This window comes from Equus caballus, chromosome 14, assembly GCF_041296265.1.
Source record: "Equus caballus isolate H_3958 breed thoroughbred chromosome 14, TB-T2T, whole genome shotgun sequence".
Classification (NCBI taxonomy): Eukaryota; Metazoa; Chordata; class Mammalia; order Perissodactyla; family Equidae; genus Equus; species Equus caballus.
Window position 1 is genome coordinate 63,391,551 of NC_091697.1, and position 20,422 is coordinate 63,411,972.

A 20,422-nucleotide genomic window follows, 5' to 3' on the forward strand; every position below is an offset into this window, starting at 1 on the left:
AAAACTAGACCCAGCTGGTTGTGGTCTCTAAATCCTACTAAATTCCTACTAAAAAGAATCAGGTCCCCTTGGAGAAATGTCTGATTCTAGGTTAGGGATAGGAAAGATATGAGATGAATCTGGAACACCTTGTCATGCCAGAAAGCAAGGAAGACTACTGTGGTCGCATCCAGAGGACAAAGGAGACAATTTATAATAGGCTTCCACCAGGCTAAGGTGGAACAATAAGCGCATCAAAAGGAATAGACGGCACAGAATTGTTCACATCATCCCTGTTAAAATTCATGAGTTTATAAGGATACTTTAAAAAAGAAAACTTCACCAGTTACCTCTGGAGCATGCTAAGGAACCAAATCATTATTCTGATAACTGCTTTTAAAAAAAGCATCTTGTGTGCACTGGACCTTGGCTTATCATTGATGCAGGAAAGTTCTTTAGAGAAGACTTACACCTAACAAATGTAGAAATAATGCTAGAATCTAAATGAAATAATCGATCTGCCTAATGATCATTGACAGATGGTAAACCATTAGCTGATGGGAACTTTCTAATGGAAGAATCAGACCCTCAACACCCAAAGGCACAGATCAATTCTTAACATCACAAACAAGAGAAAAGCCGACATCATGTGCCTCCTGATGTGATGCGATAGGAAGTGCACAGAGACGCCCGTGAGATAGTCTCGCCACAAGACTCAACCTGAATGCAGTGCCATCTAACTACTAGTTTACAGGAACCAGAGGGAGGATAAATTGTTAAACGACACCAACAGCGGGTTTCTCAGCAGCGGCACTATCAACACTTCGGGTTAGGTCATTCTTTCAGAAGACTTACAAAATGTATCAACACGTGTAACATGTGGACCTTGTTTGGATCCTGATTCTGAGAAACCAAATGTAAAAAAAAAAAACAAATCATGAGACTATCAGGGAAGTTTAAACACTAGATATTTCATCATACTAAGGAATTACTATGTGTTTTAGGCATAATAATAGAATTACAGTTATGTTTATAAAAAGTCCTTGTCTCTTAGAGATATATTTTGAAGGATTTATGAAGAAGTTATGCAACATCTCTGATTCGCTTTATAATAATCCGGTGGAAGGCAGAGGGTGGGAGTAGAGAAGAACCAAGATTGGCCATATATGGATATTTGTTGAAGCCGGGTGATGGGTACATGGGGTTCATTACACTATTCTCTCCACTTTTATATATGTTTAAACTTTTCCACTGTAAAAAGTTATTTTAAAAAAGTAAGAGCTGGGCACAGCTGCCCAACAAAGCTCTCTCTGAGAGAACGCACGGCTCTGGGACCGTGGCTGAGGAGCGGGTGGGCTGTCGCTAGTGCAATAGGAGTGAGAGGCTCCGCATGAACAGAAGAAACTGAGAAGGAGTTTGAATCAGAGGCCGTAGGTGCACGTTTGGTCCTTTTCCTTAGAGATGTCATGTGTGCCAAGGTCGACTGCTCCGATGTTTGCCACGCTGTGGTGAGACCGTGTCAGGCAGTACAGTGACACTGGGTGCCGACAGCAGCGACTGCCGAGAGAGGGGAAGGGGGGAAAGGGATGTTCAGAGAAGAGGCCTCGGTGCTGGGCCAAGAATGATGCTTTCCATCACAGATAGAAGGCCAACTGGCCTCAGAGCATCTGATTAAAACCCCCCACAACCTGCTGAGATTGGAGGGTGCCAGTGAGGCTGTCACCAATCAGACAGTCCTACTGCCAAAATGAGACCTCCCACCACTCTGGAAACAGAGAAGAGAAATTGCCAGAAGCTACCCTGAAGCCTCTATTCTCCCTTTATAAGGCGAGTCGGGGCACTGCACACGCATGGCTCCTTGTGGAGGCGGTGGGCTGGGGTTCAGTGGTAAGAGGGATGATTTTCGTGAGCTTGTTCTCGGAGTTCTCTCCGTGTCACAAGGTCAATATGGGAAATCCGGGAGGTGCTCAGATGGCCAGCAGCACCTGCACGTGGGCAGGCGAGTCTGCCCGTAGCAAGGCTTCCGCAGCCCTGGACCAGAGAAAACCCGATAGTTCCGTACTGGCCGAGTGCCCCTGGCAGGCCAGCAGAGGGGCCACTGCGAGGGCACATCCTCTGGATCTCTGGGACAAGGAGGGTGTGCCTTATGGGCCCCAGGTCATAACAGAGACCTGCTATCCAAAGGGCAAAATGAAAAGAAACCTTTGTCAATCAAAAATCATTTTGGACCCTCTGTGTTCCACAATGAATTAAAAACATCTAGACAGAGACCAAAAATGGAGTTCTTCTCCTAGAGAAAAACTTAGCAATTTAAGAAGTTATTCTAAAGCAGAACATACACCATATACAGACACATGTGTGCACATGTGCACATTAAAACACTGTCATGTGCTCTCGCACACAAACACCGCCCCCCCCCCCCCCCCACACACACACACGCCATTAAAAGAATCCTGGGACAGGTCAACTCTTTCTTGTTGTCAGCACATCGCAAGGTGAAGTCCTCTGAAAGCCCTCATCCCCTTCCTCCCCCTCCCACACTCCTAAAGACAGCTCCACGTGGCTCAATTCAGCATCACTCACAGAAGAAGAGTGCCTGGAACAGGGTTGCTTGAGGGGGAAAAAGAAGGAAACAGCAGATATGAGAAACAATAGCTGATCCGGGGAGGATTCAGGGAAGCAGTGGCTGTATGCCTGGACAGGCTCAGGGGATTAGAGATGAGGAGAGGATACATCTGTCTCCACAAACGCCTGCTCGCTCTTCTGAATGTAACAGGGGTCATGAGCCCTGAGATGGGGACAATTTGCCACACGATACAAGTCAATTAATGGGTAGCACATATCTTCACATTTCCTGCTCCTCCCATCTCTTCTTGGAACCGAGTGCACCCTTCAAACAACAGCCTTCTGGAATCCTAGCGGTTTCCTCATTCCACCCAGAGACAGTTATCAGTGAGCGTTAACTTGTTTCCCAACTATAACCACCCAAAGTCATTCCCATCAGGTCACCCATCGCCTACTGAGTCTGTTGACGAGAACACACTGAAAAACAAATTGCTTAATAGCGAGGTGCCCTTTGGTACCCCGTGAGAGCTCTGATCTCATTACTGTAACTTAGGACACATGTGCCAGGGATGACAAAAGCACAACTGCCTTCCTTTATTTCATAATTCAGTGTTTCCCAATCCTCATCATGCATCCTGGGGAAGAGTTGCCAAAGACCCATAGTTACTTCTTCTAGCAACCTGGGTGAGGTGGAGAGGGGAAGTCCATCCCAGTTGGGTCACAGGTTGCTTTAGAATGCCAAAGGCCATGCCCAGTGACATGTCAGTCCCCCTCCCCAGCTGAAGGCTGGAATTATTATTTACTTAAGTGAAAACCTGAACTCAACCTACAGCCGTCATCAAGGACAAGTGAGACCCTATCATCTCAGTTGCATGAGCCAAGTACAGCAAGTTGGCATTCACCGTTGGTACAGAGCACAGACATGAATTTCCAGCAGTGGGAAGACAGTGCTAACTCAGCGCACAGGCCTCATGCACTGGGAAAGTGCTGAGAGAAGGACGGCCACCTGGCATGAGCCAAAAGATTGTCTGTGTCTGGGTCTCAGTGGAAAACTCAGAAGGGATTGCCAAACGTGTTCCAGAAACCCTCTCTGTTTCCCATTTGAGCCCTGAGCACATGGGGCACCTCAACCGTCACTGTCACCCATCTTTGGTTTCAAACAACAGGGGCAAAAGTACCAATGTGGCCAACCTGTCACAAGTGTTGACAGAGCTCACCAATGCCTCGTCCTGTCAGAAAGAGAGGGATCCAACAGGGACACGGCACCACCGCGCGGTGGAGACAAGCCACAGGACTAAACGTTTAAATGATTTGGAACAGATCAGGACAATGGAGACTACTTGACCGGAGAGCTGATGTCTAAAATGGAAAAATCCAAGTGTACTTTCTAGAGTCTCTAGCTGGGAAATAGTCATCCTCCCTCATGTAACAGTCGCTTTTCGAAGTTAGAGAAACAGATGTTACTATTCATCAAACTGAGCGTTGCTTTAACATGTCTCCAACTGGGTGTAGGGTGGGAACGGGGGTGGCTTATGACCCCTCTCAGGTGTGGGTTTCTTATTGCAGGTGACACACACAGCCTATCTTTGACACACACAGAAATTCCAAATTTCCAGGTGCTTCCAGGTTCCAGCCAAGTCCCATCAGTGACAGCAGACAGAACCATGTCTCAGAGTACCTCCAGACTCTGAATGCCACTCAGCTGGCTGGGTGAAGTATCTGACAGACCTTGGCATGCTCCCCTTCCACGGAAGCAGTCCAACTCACCTGGACCCTTGAGTTGAGCACCTGTGAATTTCAGGTCAAAGACCACCAGGGAGGCCAGGGACACAGGCCCCAGCATGGCCCATACGGGTTTCCCCTGGGATGTGACCACACTGCCCCTCTCCCCCACTATCCCTCTCCATCCTGGCTGGAGTTTGGACTGATAGATCCAGATCAGGAGCAAAATGGCCCTTAGGACCACTTGCTGTATCCCTTGGCTAATACTCTGAGAGGTGGTGGTCACAGTTTTCAATAAACTCAAACAATCCTAAGAGGAAGTCAAAGAATTTGAACACAGTGTAAATCACCCTTGTCGTGACTGTGGGGGTTTGCACAGCTGAGTTCTTCCAAGGTGAGAACTGTCGTCTTTGAACTCAGCCTCCACCTAGACAAATCTTTCCTAATGGCCATTTCCCCTAAGACACCAGCTGCCCCTGAAGCCTGCAGTGCGGGTGCCTTCCTTTGAGAGGCGCACTTGTCCCGGCTGTCCTTCCCGGGTCTGGGGGATGATTTGATTGAGGCCCACGCTGAGCTGTAAGCTCCATTAGGGTCAGGACTGGACTTCCTTTTACTCAACATTTTATTGTCAGTTCCTAGTACACAGCACGGCACTGAGTGCTTTATGTTGTTGAATTAATGTTTATTCATGAAATGAGTACAATGTGGTGCTTCCGGTATTCTCAATAGCTTTCCTTGTTTAACCACTCAATTGACCAGGAGAAAGGTTAACTCTGACCAACACTGTTTTCACTTGTGGACTTCCATGCACCAACAGCAATGAACAACCCTGCCACTTCACAACGGGAGTCTCACCTCACTTCCCAATTCCCTTAATCAAAAATTTTGAAGTAATCATCAGTTTTAAATTCTTAGTTATTTATTTAGTCCTACTATATTGGTATGATCCTTCCACATGATCTAATTTAATCCTCCCATCAACTCTCTGTAATAGGATTTTTAGTCTCAATTTACAGATAAGGAAACTGAAAAGCAGGAATGTTTGCTTCTTTGGGATCATATCCCTAAGTGACAGCAACTTCGAGTCACCCACTGCTGCTAGGATCGGGGTTTTTCCATTCTTAGAGCTAGTTCAAAGGCAAAAATAATGCCGCTCTTCATTCCACTCGCAGCCTGTCTATGGAGAAGGCCCACCCATGTGGGAAAGCACAAATTTGGGACATAACGCATGACTACACTTGGCATGTTTTAAAGAATGGTTAATTCTCTATCATTAAGAAAAATTTTTTTTATCTCCTTTCTAATCAGAGCTGAATCACCAGTTCCAACAATTCCTGTTATTCATAGCCTCCTCCACTGCCCACTAGGACAACCGGAGTGTACTTACACCCCACCTGGGTCATTTTCGACAATTCCCAGATGTGTTATTCACTTGTTGTTTCCCTGAGGCCCAACCTGCTTTCCACTCCTTGCCAGTCCTCCAGCACCTCTGCTCAGCTTACCTCCCGGTCACTCTCGCCCACAGAGACATGTAAATCAGAACACTTCATTACCTCCCTGACGTCAGGGAAGTGCCTTCTGAAACACAGCCGGCTGGGGAGAGGGCCGTCTCCCCATGCCTAGCCTTGCTGTCTTCTCTGACAGCACAGAATGCAGGACAGCGAGAGGACAACAGAAACATGGAGCTGGGGGCCGTGGAAGCAGAACCCCCTGCCTGCTCCTGAGTCACATTTCCAGGGCGGAGAGGCACAATCAGCTCATCCACATGAAAGCATTTTCTCAACTGCACCATGCAAATAATATTTATTCCAGTTGCCTTTACTCTGAAGAACATTAGAAACAACAGAGACTTAAATATGGATTTGGGGCTTACCTGACAGTTGGAATTGTTCCCATTCATTTTTGACAATGAATAGCACTGTTTTCATTTACAAACTATGTAAATTATTTTCTGACAACTGCCTGGGACAGAATAGGCATAGTTGTCAAAGACACAGACCTGTGTGATCGCACTGAGCTCCCAAGAAACAACTGGATCTCTGAGCTTGGTATTCCTGGCAGGCCCTGCTAGGCAGGGCTTGGCAAAACTAACCCCCAGTGAATGGTTATTGAAGGAATGAATGAGTGAATCAATGACAACCTCTGGGCACATCACCCCTTCTGCAAAACAAGGATAATACCACTGATCCAACGTGGTACTGTGGGCTTTAAGGTAACATGACAAGCCTGAAGAGAGCGCTCGGCTCAGAGAACGTTCCATCAATGGCCCTTCCCTTTCTCCCTCCTTCCTCTTTACGGATCTCATGTTGCTTTTCTTTCCCCCTATGAGAATGAAACTCTTCCACAAGTAAGGAAGAGACCAACGTGTGAGATTTTGCAGTCCCCACATAGCGTCAGAGCAGCACTGCATTTCCAGAACCTTGCCCCCCCAGATTCGCTTGGTTGGGGTCCCAAAGTTCCCTGGGTGCATGACACAACTTCAGGCTCCTACGGAATTTCCAGTATGAGGTTAGCCTGAGTCACCCGAAGCATCCCCCTCTGGTGCCCAAACCCTTCCTTCTCCACAAAAGGACTCCTCCCAGATTTGTGAACATCAGCAGCTCTTTTCCTGGTGACCTCACAGCTGTACCTCTCAGACTTCAGTCCAGGACCTCTATTTCTTTTATGACATAGAATAATGAGATGTGCAACAGGCGCTCAGTGAATGTTTTCAGCTCATTTTTTCCAAGGTTCCAATTTCCTAACAATTTTTCTTAGCAGGACAAAAACTTAAGAGAAATGATCTAACTGGGCAGCTGGGAAGGTGGTTCATAGGGAAATTCTGGCCCCAGAAAGAGCCTGGGTTCACACTTCTTGACACTGACTGGAAGGCAGCATAACAAAGGAGTGGGGAGCTGGCACAAAGAGGAAGGCTGGGTCACGGCCCGGCCTTTGGAGAACGCACCAGCTGCCGGGCTCCCAGTCAAAGAGTAGTGCTTGTTAAAGGGCAGTGTGAGCAGAGAGGCTCCCTGGCTCAAATGAAGAGAGTGGAGGGAGGAGAGAAGGGAAAAGGAAACTAGCGACCTTGGACTCAGTCTGGGAAACCAGATAATGAACAGTCCTCTGAAGGTCACTCTCAGCCACTAAGCCAGAAAGCCAGTTTCTGCCAAAGGGAGACTTACTCAGCACAATGAGATATCCATGTCCCTCTGGTTGGCCACACAGTGGCTCTAGCTAGCACTTGTAGCTAAACTTAGGTCATGGGACATGGTCTATATGGAAGGGGGATGTGGAAATACTTGAGTATATTCAACAGATTGAACTAGACAGTTCAAAAATAATTATTCAGATTGAGTCACAAAATACTGAGGAAAAAAATACTAGTGAAGGGACCACCATACTATTACAAGCATATGGGGAGGTCTGCCCCCAAAGCTGGTCCATGGAGAAATTCAGAAGGCTGGCAGATGCTAGAGTAGCAAAGAAGATTAGGGTACCCGAGCTGTGGGCCAAGTGGGTCATGAAAGAAGGCTTAAAAGGTAAGTGAGGATTTTCTAATTTTAAATCAAAGAAATCAACAGCAAATTTAAGAAAATGGCATACAAAGTGAAGAGAAATCTTTAGGATCCACAAGTCTATCTGAAGTACTACATGCCAAAGAAAGTATAAAAACCACTGAAATGGAACAAGAGCTGCCTTCCCCTAAGAGCAAACTTGGCTAGCATTTAAACGGAGAATTCCAATTCAGATTGGTGGAGGAAGCACTCCCATAATAAATCTGGGCAACTATGTTTTATTGTTATAAAGTAATTAAGCTACTGAACAGGCTGTCTCCTTAAACTGAGAGGTGCACTTTTGTCTCTGGAGAAATGTCAGCAGAAGACAGGATTTACTGTGCTGGTAAACGTGAAGGAAAAGACACGACTGTGGATGTGAGGGGAAGAGCTGGCAGGGAGGTGACTTCACTCTGGGTCCGACGAGTGTCTCCAGGGCCAACTGGCTGCTGGTGGTCTACCTCCACGATTACTCTCTGCCCCTACTCGGACTCTCCGAAACAGCGAAGAGCCATCCACTGCCAGGACTGTTCCCATTAACTGTTCTTCCCATTCAACGCTGTCATGTGAAGCTCCTTCTCCCACAACCTGAAATATGACTTCTGTGAGTTTTGCATGTATTTTGCCTAAATATCTTCCTCATTCCCATCAACTTGACTCAGGCAGGCAAATGGCAGAAACCCAGAATCTTAAATACCACCTCCTTTGGTGCTTTTTTTGGCAGGGGAGGGAACGAGAGTCAGCCCCAATTTCAGGATGCTGGGCTTTGCCAGGTAAATATCATGAAAATACGAGAACCTTACTTTAGAGGTTCAAAAGTTTGAACCCTGAGTGCCATTCTCCTGTGGTGGGACCTCCTGAAATTCCTATCCGTGCTGCTACTTCATGCAATAGAAATCAAAGATCTGCATTTTGTTTAGCAGCCAATGATCCAGAAGCATGGATTATTTGAAGATTCTTTTCAACTTCTAATTTTGTTTTTAACGTTTTGACCAGGAAAATAAGAAGTGTTGAAATAAATTTCTTTGTAATGTAAGATTTGAAGAAAGGGATGAAGTGGGTAGGAGACCGAAACCAAGAAAATGATTTAGGATAATCATCTCTCTCTTACAAATAGACACATGTGCAAATAAAGATGAATGCACGTACTTGTATATGATGGCAGACTAAACTGACAAGAACAACCCCTCCCTCCTTCCACTATAAAATTGATAAAATATGACTAAATTTTTGTTTTAATAGAGAGCCAAGCTTAAAAGAACAAGAAATGTCCAAGTGCCATAAAGGAACAAAGAACTCCAAGTCAAAAATATAAGCCCCAAGGGCTGAGAGGTGGGGACAGGAAATGCGGCTTTGAGTCCATGCAAGGGAGGAGCTAGAAGGGAAACAGCTGAAGCTTAGAGCGCTCCCCACACCTCACACTACCTGCACCCTGCCTGCCTGCCCAGAGCAAGGGCACACTTCTGCTGGGGCTTAGGGGCACCTGGAAGTCACCCGCAGAAAACAGGGAACACCCATGCTTAGTGGACTTTCACTACAAGGTGCAAAGACAGCAACAAAAAAGGCCCACACCCCTACAATCACTGGGGAGCTGGCACAGAAAACCCCCAAATTGCTCTACAGCAACACCATCAAAACCCTGGGACACGGACCACTAACAAAATAAACAACCTTGCTGAAAATGAGTTCACAATCCTAAAGGTCTCATGAGGAAGTGAAGCACCATTAGGGAGCCAGCGGATGCAGCTAACAGAAAGAGAACTCTCAACAACTCAAGAAAAGAGAATGACACAATAAAATAAATGACTAAAATGATTTTTAAAAGAAAAGAAAGTATAATGAAAACAATTAGTTGAAAAATGAACAGGCAGATTTGAAAAAGAATCAAAGACAACTTCAGAAATGAAAAACATAGTCAATGGGCCAGCCCCGTGGCCGAGTAGTTAAGTTTGTGCGCTCCACTGTGGCGCCCCAGGGTTCCGCTGGTTCGGATTCTGGGCGCAGACATGGCACCACTCATCAGGCCACATTGAGGCGGCGTCCCAAATGCCACAACTAGAAGGACCTGCAACTAAGATATACAACTAATGTACGGGGCGGGGGTGAGGGGGGCGGCAGGATTTGGGGAGATAAAGCAGAAAAAAAAAAAGATTGGCAACAGTTGTTAGCTCAAGCACCAATCTTTAAGGAAAAAAAAAGAAAGAAAATAGTCAGTGAAATTAGAAACTCAAAGGGCAAACAGATGACACAGGCCTCAGAAGAGAAGCAGTGAGATTACAAATACCAAGAAGCTGCTGAGTTACTGAACATCCAGCACAGAGAAACCGAAAACCTATGAGAGAGGACAGATTCAATGTAAGTCTAAAAGGAATCCCAGAAGGCAAGGGCAGTTAACATGGATGAGTTAATAAGCAACAAAATAAGAGCACCCAGGATTTTCTTAGTGAAGAACACTGAGAAAGAACTGAACAAGAGGAAATAAAAAAAACCTGTGTATAAAAATAGTGGTAAAACTAGAACATGGAAGACAAATAGGTCAATAATGCAGAATTCCATCTTTATGTGAGGTATCTCTAACCTCTAGTGACCGAGAGAGGCAGCGCGGCCTGGACCCTCTGCTTCCAATCTTCTGTGGGGACAGCCGTAGGCGCAGCTTGCCTTCTGAAAACCTCAGTTTAGTCTAAAGCTCGTCAGTCTAAACAGACTCAACAATCTACCGGCACACATCCAGAGGCACCAAACTGTGTTCAGTGAGTCCCAGACTTTCCTAAATTTCACTAAAGTATATGCTGCTCGTCTGTATTAAACTGCCAATTCTTCTTAATTCCTACTAATTAAAGTGTTGATTTCCATAACCTAATAATCTATCCAGCAATAAAGTACCTTGAGTGAATTTTAATGACAAGAACCCCATCTTGTGGCAAAAATCTTCACAACCAAGTTTGCCCACAACTGCATTCATTGCCATTCTCATTCTGAAGATAAATCCGTGCTGAGAAGTTATCATTTTATCTGCTTCACCAGACAGAATTTCTAAGCCAGCATTTATCTTGTGTCTGCGACGGCACCAGAAGATGCAGTAAATCTGCAGAGCACAGTAATTCTGGGACTTTGTGAGTTATTTTCAAGTGAAAGCTGGTCGTCTTTGCACAGCTTACTGCAGGATTATTTTAAGAGAAAAGCAAACCCTGACTCTAGGTTAGCTTCTGAAATGCCGTCAGCTGTTAAGCATGATTCGCTACTCCACTTTCTACAAGATGAACTCACTTAGCTAAGGCAACCAGAAGACAAAAATTCCCCAAAACCCCTAACGAATGACACCCTAATTATCACTATCCGTGACAAAACTACCCACCAGAGCACAAGCTACCTGTATTTCATATCATTCACAACCTACTCCTCCAGAAGGTGGCTTTTCATCAATTATCTTTTCCTATTTTAAAAGACAGTAAAACCACATTCTAGAAATATAATCTCCACTTTTTTCCTTTAAAAGGAATGTTTTCCTCAATGTCTTCTCTCACAGTCCCTATGTTCCCATTTGGCTTTCCTACTTAAAGAGATTTTGAAAGATCTTATTGTTGATAAGATAAAAGATGTAACGCACTGAGGACAATGGCTCAAAAAATTAGCCATGATTATTGCTTTTATCGTTATTATTACTAATGACAACAGAATACTGACAAGTGGGGAGAACTCCAAAATAGCTTGTGTGTTTATCTTCTTCAATGTCAAAGTCTTAAAGAAATATCTAGTTTCAGGCAAGAAGCCAAATTATTTTTATCAAAAGCAAAACTGAAATAATACTTTTCTTCCCTCAAAATCCAGGGGTGTTTTGGTGAGAAAGACTGTCTATGAGCTAACATCCACTCCAATCTTACTCTATTTTGTATGTGGGATGCCACCACAGCATGGCTTGATGAGTGGCATGCATGTCTGCACCCAGGATCTGCACCTGTGAACCCCAGGCCGCCGAAGCAGAGCTCGCGCACTTAACCAATACGCCACTGGGCCAGCCCCTCAAAATCTGTTTTTAAAGTTAAAAAAGACAGTAGATTAATATTAAAACAGATTTTTATTTGTTAATGTCACATAAGAAATTTAAGCAAGTTACACTATCTTAAAAAACACAACTAATGCATTTTAAGAGAAATCCTCCCCTCCCCCCCTCCCCATCCCCTTCATGAATTAAGAATCTAAGAAGTAACCATAAAACAAAGTTTTGTGGAATCCTTCATCCAGAGTGCTTACATGATGATTATGTTAATATTGCCTTCTTAAAAAATTTCTCTTTTCTATTTAAAAAAAAAAATTTGTAACCTTGATTGTTTATTACAAAAGAATTCAGTACAAAAGTTCGATATATTGAAAAACGCTTTCCCCCTCCCTCACAGCACCGTTATATAGAGCAGAGAATAATCAAGAGCAGATTGCTGATCTAGACGAAGCAATCTTCAAATTATACCCAGACACACAGTGGTCTATTCACCCTCCCCTCCCCTTCCCATAGGAACTTAAAAAAAAATACACATACAAAACAATGTCAAAAAATTTGAGGGACCCTTTCCAAACAGTACACAGTTAGTTCAGTGTCAATAATTCACATCTTGTAACAAAGTGTATGGATATGATTTCTTTTACAAAACTTTCAGTGTCAAAAAAAGGAAATTAAGGCCATCAGATTCGCAGCTTAAAAATTCACATAAAGGAAATACAAAAATATTCTGTGCTTCTGAGAAGGCTCTGCACTGTACGTAGGTAAGGATTACCATGCTTCTTTATTTTGAGGAAGACAGTTGAGAAGTTTACATAATTGCACAGCTTCTATTGGACGCTCCTGGGGCTCCCTGATAAGGAAAACAGAAAGGAAAATTAGTGCTAAGAAAATGGACCACAGTATTTTAAAAGAAGACAACAGAGAGACTACAAATCCATGTCACCAAATGTCAAATGGACCTTATCGTTTCCCACTTATCCCTTTGAATCTTCTTCCCTAGAACATTCCAACAAATTAGAGAACAGTGCTTCTCAACTCCAGCTGCACATTCAGATCCCGAGGAGCTTAAAAAAATTCTGATCTAGGTCCCAAGATCAATTAAATGAGAATTTCTCATTTAACTGGGGAACAGTATCTATTTATACATAACTTTAAAGCTCCCTAAGTACTTCTAATAGGCAACTGAGGTGGGAAACCACCGTTGAACAACCTCCTTTTATACCTGAGGAAAGAGGAGATCAGTGGACTCCATTCTCAACAACCACGGAGACGGCAGCTGGCAGGATCCTCAACTTTCACGCCCCAAAGCATCCGCACTGGGTTCATCCTCAAATGTGAAGTCAAAACGGCTCCTTCTAGCCATTTCTTTATCATTCACTAATTCCTTAAAACCTCACAAAATGACTTGCGACTCACTACTTGACCAGACTGAAACTGGTTTCTTGAAGGTCACCAAAAAAACTTCTAATCACCTCGAAAGGTCACTAGATTCATTCTCTAATTTAAGTCAAAAGAGCTGATCTCTCTTTGGAACCTTAGTATCATTATTTTCTCTGATCACAAAAGCTAAAAACCTCACACGTCCTTTGACTTCTTTTCTTCTCTCACCCTCAAGTTCAGTCACAATGCCTTAATGAATCTCCATTTATACATTCCCTCAGAGTCTCTGCAACCTCCCTTCTAGAGTCAATCTCTCTGACATTGTCTCAATTTCTCCTTTGCTCCAAAGTGTGCAGAAGCTAGTTACCTAAACCTTCTAAACTAAGGCAATTTACCACCACCTTCCAAATTTGTTGTCTCTCCTACACACCTACAATACAGCTGGATGGACTTAAGTCTTAAGTGCTTAAGTCTTGACATATCCCCTGTGACGAATTAAAGATCATGACAAATTCTCTGCCACTCCTCCCATAAATAAATAGTGGAGACTATCTGCCTTCACCTGGAATTGCAGCTGGCCTTATGACTGACTTAAACTAAAAGAACACGGTAGGATGGACACGAGGCGAGTTCTGGGCCAAGCCCAGTGCTCTCCTTTTTCATCCTCTTAGAAGCCAGCTGCCATGGTGTAAAGAAGCTGGAGCTAAACTACCAAGAAGCCACGTGGAGAGAGACATGGAGAACATTTCAGCCCTGGCCAAGCTCTCAGCTGAATGCAACTGCATGACTGACTTCAGTCTCCATCATGAGCAAAGCAACTGCCCAGCTGATCCCAGTCAAACAAGAGTCACGGGAACTAAGAAATCATTATTTTAAGCCACTAAGTTTTGGGGTGGGCTGTTAATGTAGCAACAGATAATTCAAACACCTGCAGAACATCATCGTCTGCCTTCTAACACCCAAATAATTGCCCATTCTCCCCAAGTATCTTTCCCAGAGATCTCAACTACTCTGGTAGCCCAGAGAACCTTCTCCAGAGTCCACAACTCATGCTCTGAGGCACCTGTCTGGCATCTTGAGATCTCTCTTACTTTGTTATTTTACTTCCAGTCATTATAATGCTTCCCATTGAGGGCAGGAAATAGATTTTAGCTTGCTTCTTGTTAAAGCCAAGTCTAAAGTATCTGTACTTAAATATTCCTCCAAAATGTATGAGGAAATATCCCAGCCAAAAATCCATTCTACCTCATATAAACCACCTCGAGTGGGTCTAAACATAGTGAATGTTGATTTACAGTAGGACTGGGACTAATGAAGCAAAACCAATAGGTTTATAAATCTGGAGACAGAGAGACAAAGTCTTATAAGGATAACAGTAGGAACTTTGATTAATGATCAGACTCAAACACCTTGAGACTACAAACTGAAGGCCCATTAGTTACTAATAATTCCAATTTAATTAATTAAAATGAAATTTGGATTTTCTTTATTTCGAGGGCTCTCAAAAGCCCAAGCATCAGCTAAAATCTATCTTGCAATTAGATGATTAGGAACTTAATATAGCAAGAATTTTGTTTCATACTGAACTTGAATATTACACTCTTTTTTAAGTTTATATGCAAAAGCTTGCTTTAATTTAGTGATCTAAACTTCTCAATCACAGAACCCCTCAGTAAATAATTTTGAGTATGCATTCCAATCTATATATACTTATTCATAAGTGATCTATGTCCTACCACAACAAAAAGAACTGCTAACATTTTCTTCCAGTGCCCTAATGTGCTATCTTGAACATCCCCTCAGGAAAACAAGCCCCACTTGGTAGATCAGTGATCTGGTTCATCAAGTAACAGGGGAAAAAAGTCAAACACCACTACTGGTTTTGGTTTTCATGGAATTCTGACAATAAAACTTAAAACAAACATATTAAAGGAATACCTGCTGGTGGAAAAGTTCTTCCTCCACGACCACCTCAGGCGCGGCTTCCTCCTCCTCCTCCTCTTCAGGTATAGTTGTTTTAAAGACTGTACTTCTTTGAGCAACCTCCTAAAGATAAGAGTTGTTTGATTTTCAGTTAAAATCATACTTAAAATCACAAAGCTTGCAGGGGAGGGGGACCTTCTCCGTGCTTAAATTTAAGAAACAGCATTCCTGGTGCCAGCCCCATGGCCAAGTGGTTAAGTGGTTAAGTTCACCCTCCACTTCAGCGGCCCAGGGTTCACCGGTTTGGTTCGAATCCCAGGTGTGGACCTACACACTGCTCATCAAGCCATGCTGTGGTGGCGCCACACATGGAAGAGCTAGAATGACCTACAAGTAGGATATACAACTATGTACTGGGGCTTGGAGGAGAAAAAAAAGAGGAAGATTGGCAACAGATGTTAGCTCAGGGCCACTCTCTCCTCACCAAAAAAAGAAAAAGAAACAGCATTCCTACATCAGGGATTACTTAAAAAAAAAAAAAAAAGTGGTTCATAAGCATCTTAAGCTACTGAACAGGAATTTTCGCAAAATTAGTAGCAGTTCTTAGATCTTCAATATTCCCTGCAAGGGAGCTACTGGCATCCCATTTGAAAGACCCGCTGAGAAGTTTCCACTGCGCTTTATCCCATTCCGTTACTAAGAATTCTGTAAATGATTTGGCACACTAAATTCTTTGTAACACTCAACATGAATTCAGCATAAAAATCTTGGCTCCTGGCAAAGAGAATGTGCTAAATAAAGGCTGAATAAAATGAAGTTGGAGGCCAAGTGCTGTGATCCCAGGGACTATGGTGGCAACAGGACCACCTGATGACTGAGCTGAAAAGGACAAGCTCCTTCATTCCTTCAATAGCTGGTTCTTCTTAAATGAAATGGAATCAAGACAGGATGAGCACTACTTACTAGTAAACACACTAGTGAAGTTCCAATGTATTCCGCACATAAACTACATCTCCTATCATTCATTGGCAGTTTGACAGAAAGTAACCATTTCCATTTTCTACTGAGAGGCTCAAAGACAGATGACTCTCCCGTCGAGAATGCTGACTTTCTCGAACGCAGCACTGATAATCTGGCAGCAAGTGAATGAGTGTGTCCTAGAGAGCGCTGTGGAGCATCTAATTTTACTCTGCACCACGTCCTAAGGTCACTCAAGAAAGGTAACTCCACAGAGGAAGACACTAAAGCAACATCAGTAAAAGCTTATCTGAAATTTAACACAGACCAACTAGCCTAAGGCAGAGGACGAAAACAAAAAACAAGTGCCACAGAAATGAGACTTCAATTTTAAATATGTCCAAGGATATATTTTGGAAATGAAGTAAGGTAGTACAGTAGTATTTTGTGGGGAATTTTGATAATGCTGCAGGGCCAAGAAGATGGACCATTCTGAGTCTCTCATTAGCCACAGCATCAGTTCTGTGAGATCACTCTATGTTCACACACACAAATAGCCATTTCACAAATATCAACCTGCTTTAACCAAAACGCATAAAAAGCACAGGAGTCCTGAGATCAACTACAATTCTGTGAACTAAGACGTCAATTGGCGGATGGTGACATACAAAACGGAAGAAAAGATTCTCAAAAAGCTTTCACAGTCCCCAGCTTTCCTCAACTCATCTTAAGATGAGGGGAAAAAAAGTCAAAGAAAATCTGTTAGAGAATTCTCACATTCCAGCTTCTGGCGGCTCGTGCCAATGTATCCATCTCCCATATGGACACAGGGGCTCTCAAAGCTCACCATGTAATGTGAGACTATTAGCCTCAAATGAGAAGCTTAGCAAACAGCAACCTACCCAACTTCATTAATTATAAATTACTACAACATAACTACTTTTAATGTAACACCCTGCTGTTAAGCACTTTTCATCTGACATTTGGAAACTGATTAATCTAATGCAGAAAACCTGTATGGAAAATGAGTGAGATAAATAATGTCTAAAAATTTAGATAGAAAAATAACAGAACAAATTTTAAAAGCAAAAGTTGTTGGGAGGTTTAGGCCCAGGAAATTGTTATTAGTCAAAGTGCTAACAGAAAAATGTTTTCACCAAAAAAATCCCTCTCAGCAAGATGCCCAACCCCATCAAGCGCTCTGAAAGGCACACATACATGGTGTCTATGTAAAACGTATTACCGGTCTGCCCGTGTTAAAGCCTTGGGCATGCAAAGGTACACCCATCTATTCAGCAGTGCACTGGAGCTAGCTAGACCAGCTAATGTGCTCATCTCTGCACAACTCTGTGCATATTGAGAGCCTGAAATCACCACAGTGGGAGTATTTACACCACAGTAATCAGCAAATGCTACAAATCAGGGCAGTTTTTATTGATGGAGGAGCTGATTGTTAAACTATATCTCTGTCCACGGAAGTAACCATCTGCATATACAAAAATTACAGCTATGCCTCTATTCTGGAACGTACAGGGAAACTGCTTTATTTTTTATTCCCCTCATACAAAACCATTTTATTTTACCATAGTGACATTGCTATTTTTAATCATCCAGCACCCCGTCCCTCATTTCTCAGTAAGAGCCCCCAGGTTTGCCTGGATACCCATCTCTCCCACGGAGATGTGGCAGATGTGTCATAAGGAGCCAAGTGTAATCTAGCTGTGGAGGGGAGAAGAAGGCTTCAGCTCTAACTCTGTCCTCCTGACTCCAGGAACTGGTTTAGAGGTGGGCATGTGACCCAAGCTGGTACAAAAGAGTGAAGCCCAGGACAGGGACCTCACTGGGGAAGATGCTCCTTCCCTTAAGAAGCTAGCCTGGAATGACGTACCTCCAGGAGCAGCCAGCAGCTATCCTGCATCCACGAGGAAGACAATCAGGGAAGCAGGGACAAGAGAAAGATCCTTGGGGTCACTGAGTGAGCCAATGGATCAAGTCCACTATCTCTGGATTTTTGGTTTTGTAAGCCCTATTTCCCCATTATTTTAAAGCTAATTTAATTGGGTTTTCTGACATTTCCAATGCCTCAACAAGAAGAAAATATACATAAAAAATTAAAGTGACTTAAACCAATTACCGACAATCTTAGAGAAAAGCGGTTTTTATGGTGATGATTACAGACTGTCGCTAATATGGTCTGGGACACAGTCTTATAGAAATGGATAAATGCCAACAGTTCTTGTCTGACAGTCACAGAAATAACTAAGAACTGTATTCATGATACTTTCCTCATTTCTGACAGAAGTCACTTAACAGAGCCTAGCAAGGAGAAGGCAGTAGAAATTTGTTAAAGAATAGACAAACCAACCAACTAATCTAATATTCCGGGGTTTGAATTATGAAGGGAAACCTGAGCTTCAGTCAGCTTTATTAAAACGTCACCGGTAAAACTAGCTCGAGACCTAGCCCAGTCATAGGATCCGCTTTGTTCGCATGTCACTGTATCTACTGTGTGGGCTTCTAAACCTGCCACATTCCAAATCTCCTCCTGTAAGTTTATTTCTAACTTGGAACATATTTTCACACAGAAAAAAATGGTATAGATGGCGACTAGACTCCAGGGCTCAAAAAAGCCTGCTTCATCGGCCATGGCCCCTTATAACAGTGCTTTTCAATCTGAGCGAATCACCACTATAACACTGTTTTCAGAGAGATGTATTCTGCCAATTTCAGATGACAGGGGAACTTCCAGAGTAGGAGCTACAATAAGTCCAGCCCTTGGGTGCCAGCATGCACGACAGCTGGGAAGGATTCCAAAGTGCTGAAGGCAAGAAGCAAGTGAGGGTTTGTGCACAGAGGACGGGAGGGCATCAGCACTCTGAAGTCTATGAATCACTGAAGCCGTCTACAAACTGCTCCCTGCCCTGAGCGCCCAGCAGGCACCTGCAGGTGAACTCCCCAGATGCCGTTTCATTTTCAGTCTCAGTCTGAGAGCAAGGGCACTCTCCATTCAGGAGACAACGAATTCCTTATAAAGAACGGTCTCAACACATGCAGATGTTTACAGTGAGGGATGATGGGACGACAGCCAGGCACAGGGCTTCTCATGCAAACACCTCAGAGCCCCCATAACAATGCTGTCCGTGACGTCATTGCTCTGAACTTAAGTGAAAGCCCATGTTCGATTTGTTAAAAAATTTATCCAATAAATTCTTACTGAATGTCTACTATGTGCCAGCCATGCCACCAGGAAAAAATGAGAGTAATTCCTTGCCCTCCATGTGCTTATTCCTTTAGTGAGAGAGGCCAACTGGACAAGCAGTGCGCAGGTAAGGGGTCTGGCACTATGGGAGCAGAGAAGGAGCCCCTACAAGGATAGTGTGATCTGACCGTGACCATTCCTTCCTCCACAGACCCTTTCATCTCTTGGGGGGGATCTGTATGTGACAGTTGGGGTAGGTAAGGTTCTTTGACAAGAATTCTAGGACAGACACATTGAAAACACACATGCCAAGCAGATGTACACTCCACAATCTTCAGACTCAGAGTTCTGTGAACACTCCGAGAGCTAGTAACAGGGTTAATAACATAAGCATGTACTCAAGGCCACACACTGTTCCAAGCGCCTCTTAAAGATTGTCTCATTTATATTATTCTCATTCTATTAATATTACCTCATTTATATTAATTATCTTATTATTATTTTCATTTTAAAATGATAAAGCTAAGAGAGGAAAGAACTTGCCCAAAGTCACCGTGTGCAGTGGAGATGGAAACTGGACACAGACTGACTGGAGCCTGTGCCACTAATCGGTACTCCTCGATCCTTCCTAAAATCTGAAGGCAGCTTCACTTTCAATTACTCAGCCGCTTTAGTCTGATTAAGCAATCAGTTACTTCCCATTTCAATTTGATTTTGAGAAAGAAATCACACTTGCATGATGAATTTTCAGGTGAAACCGACGTTGCAGTGGTATACCGTACCTCTCCCTGAGAATTTTTCAATATAACCTTCACATCTTCGCCAGTGCCCCAAGAGTTCTGGTTCTTCCAGATGAGGTCAGTGGGAGGACTGGCTGTGACACCAGCATTTGCAGCCCAGATCTGGAAAAAAGAAAAGACATCAGTCTACTCAGAACCCAGAGCTCCCACACACCAACAGCAGCAACATTCTGATGAGACGTGAACACCTTGTAAGAGGACTGATTCTAAGTCTCAGAACTATGTCCCAGCTTCAGACTTGCTATATTAACCAGCTGTGACAACCCACAGAGCTTGTCTAGGCCTCAGCTTCCCCATCTGCTAAGCGAACACGCTGACATACAGGGCTCTGAAGCTGCCTACATTCACATCCTAGCTCTTCCACGTC

At 43.6% G+C, this 20,422-nt stretch overlaps 1 protein-coding gene and 1 long non-coding RNA gene across 3 annotated transcripts in view; one reads left to right on the top strand and one right to left on the bottom strand.

The window, feature by feature from the left end:
- Nucleotides 1-10,410: 10,410 nt before the first annotated feature.
- On the top strand, nt 10,411-19,278 carry LOC138917303 (uncharacterized). The gene is made up of 2 exons (XR_011425102.1): nt 10,411-10,549; nt 18,787-19,278. It is a non-coding gene; the product is annotated as an uncharacterized lncRNA (long non-coding RNA).
- The window catches only part of LMNB1 (lamin B1), a 48,074-nt gene continuing 39,507 nt past the window's right edge, over nt 11,856-20,422 (bottom strand). For both annotated transcript variants that reach the window (XM_001503203.5, XM_070233136.1), the window contains exons 9-11: nt 20,038-20,157; nt 15,115-15,222; nt 11,856-12,646 (exon numbers count right to left, since the gene is read on the bottom strand). In XM_001503203.5, the coding sequence (XP_001503253.2) occupies nt 12,605-12,646; nt 15,115-15,222; nt 20,038-20,157 (270 nt within the window). In that variant the 3' untranslated portion in view covers nt 11,856-12,604. The remainder of the gene's footprint in view (nt 12,647-15,114; nt 15,223-20,037; nt 20,158-20,422) is intronic.